The sequence below is a fragment of the Arachis duranensis genome, chromosome 5 (assembly GCF_000817695.3).
Source record: "Arachis duranensis cultivar V14167 chromosome 5, aradu.V14167.gnm2.J7QH, whole genome shotgun sequence".
Taxonomy (NCBI): domain Eukaryota; kingdom Viridiplantae; phylum Streptophyta; class Magnoliopsida; order Fabales; family Fabaceae; genus Arachis; species Arachis duranensis.
The window spans coordinates 9,233,679-9,236,446 of NC_029776.3; the positions used below are offsets into that span (position 1 = coordinate 9,233,679).

At 31.0% G+C, this 2,768-nt stretch overlaps 1 protein-coding gene across 2 annotated transcripts in view; it reads left to right on the top strand.

Moving 5' to 3' along the window:
- Positions 1 to 1,284: 1,284 nt before the first annotated feature.
- Positions 1,285 to 2,768, top strand: part of LOC107487881 (anthocyanidin 3-O-glucosyltransferase 5-like) — a 2,734-nt gene continuing 1,250 nt past the window's right edge. For both annotated transcript variants that reach the window (XM_052262361.1, XM_016108573.3), the window contains exon 1: positions 1,285 to 1,963. In XM_052262361.1, coding sequence (XP_052118321.1) covers positions 1,342 to 1,963 — 622 coding nt within the window. In that variant the 5' untranslated portion in view covers positions 1,285 to 1,341. The remainder of the gene's footprint in view (positions 1,964 to 2,768) is intronic.

Sequence of the window (2,768 nt, forward strand, 5' to 3'; positions counted from 1 at the left end):
CAAGAGAAATAGTAGAAATGGTCAATACTTTAGATTATGAATTTGCAAATTATTTTTATCAAAATCCTTTAAATAAAGCACCACCAATTGAATCTATACAAATTATAAACTTATTCAAAATAAAATATGAAGAGTTAATAGAAATTTCGAAAAAGTCGACGAAAAAAATTGGTATCAGAGCCAAGTTAACAATTAAGGATAACACTTTTTCTTTAAGCAACACTTTTAGTGATACGCTTTTAAATCAAAAATCTATAAATCTGTACAGAAATGCATCTTTACAGTAGATGGACCCATTAATTATACTTGAATATCTATTTTTATTTATACGTATACCTCGTAATTAACCTCGATGTGTACACCCCGCTTCTTAATCCATCCGCATCCGCACATGCTTTAAGATATTTAGATAGACCTGTTTGGTAGGGGTGTACATAGTTTAGTTCGGTTTAAAAATTTGGTTTGATTTCGAATATTTTAGAGGTTAATTTAGTGTGATTTTATCGGGTCTAAAATTGAGTAAGGGTCTCAAAAATTCATCCGGTCATTATTTCGAGTCGGGTCTGGGTCATAATTCGGATCACTCAAATTTGGCCTGGTGACCCGGTCATTATACACAATTAATATTTTGTTATTAGTGATGAATAATGGCTATTCTTATATGAAATTTAAATATTTTGTGTTATTAGTCATTATAAGATTATAAGTTAATGTTTTATGTTTAAAATGCATAAAATTTTAGACTAATACATAATATTGTGTTATTTGTATTGATTTAAATATTTAGTGTTATTAGACAATATTATTATTGATTATAGTTATGTTTTAATTTTAAAGAATGATTGGTTCTTGTTATATTTTTTAAGTGAATTTTACTATGTGAATTGTGAAATAATGGTTGAAGATTAGCTGATTTTTACATGGCAAAGATCCGATTTTCACTTGATTTTTATCTGATTTTCACCCGGTCCAAAGATGTGTAGGTTTCATCGGATTTAAGATGGATTAGGGTCTAAAAATTAGATCCGATCTATATTTTAGGTCAGATTTAAATTAAGCCAAAGGCAGTGTGGTCCGGTCTACATGTACACCCCTACTGCTTGGCATTGGCTATTGAAAAATGGGAGGAGGAATTAATTTTATAATTTGTAATAATTAATTAGTTATTATTAATATTTTTAATAATATAAAATTATTTATTTTAATAAAAGTGCAGCTACTTAAAGTTTTTCTTGCCTATTTATACAGCGTTTGGAGGGAGCATTTTTGTAGAGATTTATCCAAATTAACCAAGCAACCAACCCCCTCTTCTTCTTCAAGTTATCTCTCTCAGACACAGCCATGGAGAATCAGCAGCACATGGTGTTACTTTCAAGTCCAGGGCTTGGCCATCTCATACCAGTCATCGAACTGGGAAAACGATTCGTCTTCCATCACAACCTCAAAATCACCATCATCGCCTTCACTTCGCATACCTCACATGCTGAAAAACTCGTCCTCAAGACTGCCACGTCCGGCGGTTTCATCGACATCGTAGAAATCCCCCCGCCGGACATATCCTCTGTCATCGACCCCGACGCCGCCATCGTCACCCGCCTCTGTGTCATGATGCGTGAAGGCGTCCCTGCCATCCGTGACGCTCTTTCCAACCTGGCAGGCACGGCCACGGTGCGACCTTCGGCACTCATCGTAGACATATTTGGGACGGAGGCTCTTGGTGTTGCAGAAGAATTGAAGATGCGTAAGTACGTGTTCGTGGCTTCCCATGCTTGGTTCCTTTCCTTGTTGATATACGCTCCAACTCTTGACAAACAAGTTCAGGGTCAATATGTTGACCAGAAAGAACCATTCCAGATCCCCGGTTGCACTCCGCTTCGACCCGAAGACGTGGTTGACCCCATGTTGGACCGAAATGACAAGCAGTACCAAGAATACCTAGGTTTTTGCAACGGAATACCCAAAGGTGACACTATACCGTGCATTATATTCTCTATAATTGTTATGAAATTTCCTATTTTGCAGAAAGTTACCACATATATCTAAAAATAAGAGAAATCACTTCATGACAAATATGTTTAGTATAAATAAACAAAAAGAATTGCCTAAATAAAAAAAGGCATCAATACGTATTTGAATAAAATAAATAAGCATAGAAATATATTTCATTAACTAAATTTCATAATATTTTACAAGTATAAAATAAAAATACATTATGAGTAATATATATTTAAGTTTAAAGTTATTACTTGGTTGTTTCATATGTATGTTTGTATACTATATTGTTGTAATTCACATGTATAGACGAAGAATAGAAAAGGGAAAAAGAATATTAAAAGAAGTTGAAAAAGGAAGAGGAACAAGTAATAATCAAGAAAAGACAGTTTTTATAAAAAGTTCTCTTAAGTAGTCCTTATATCAAATTAATTAAAGGTTATTAGTTAAGAATCCAATAGTAGAATTTTTTTTTAAATTTATAAACTTTATCCAACCTTATAAAATATTTTTAATTTTAAATGGTAAAAATTCAGACGATAAAGACATTTTTTATCTATTAAAGAGATTATCATGTATTAAATTTTTGACATATAATATAGATTAAAAACGTTATCTTTATTAAAAAATATTACTATATTTTTAATATCGTTAATTTGATTTTGATACTAATTTTTTAATTTATTTAAAGTTTAATTTTTTAATAATAATCTTATTAGAAAATTATTTTATATTTTTATTACTTTTATAAATTTTATAATATTTTTTTTCATTTT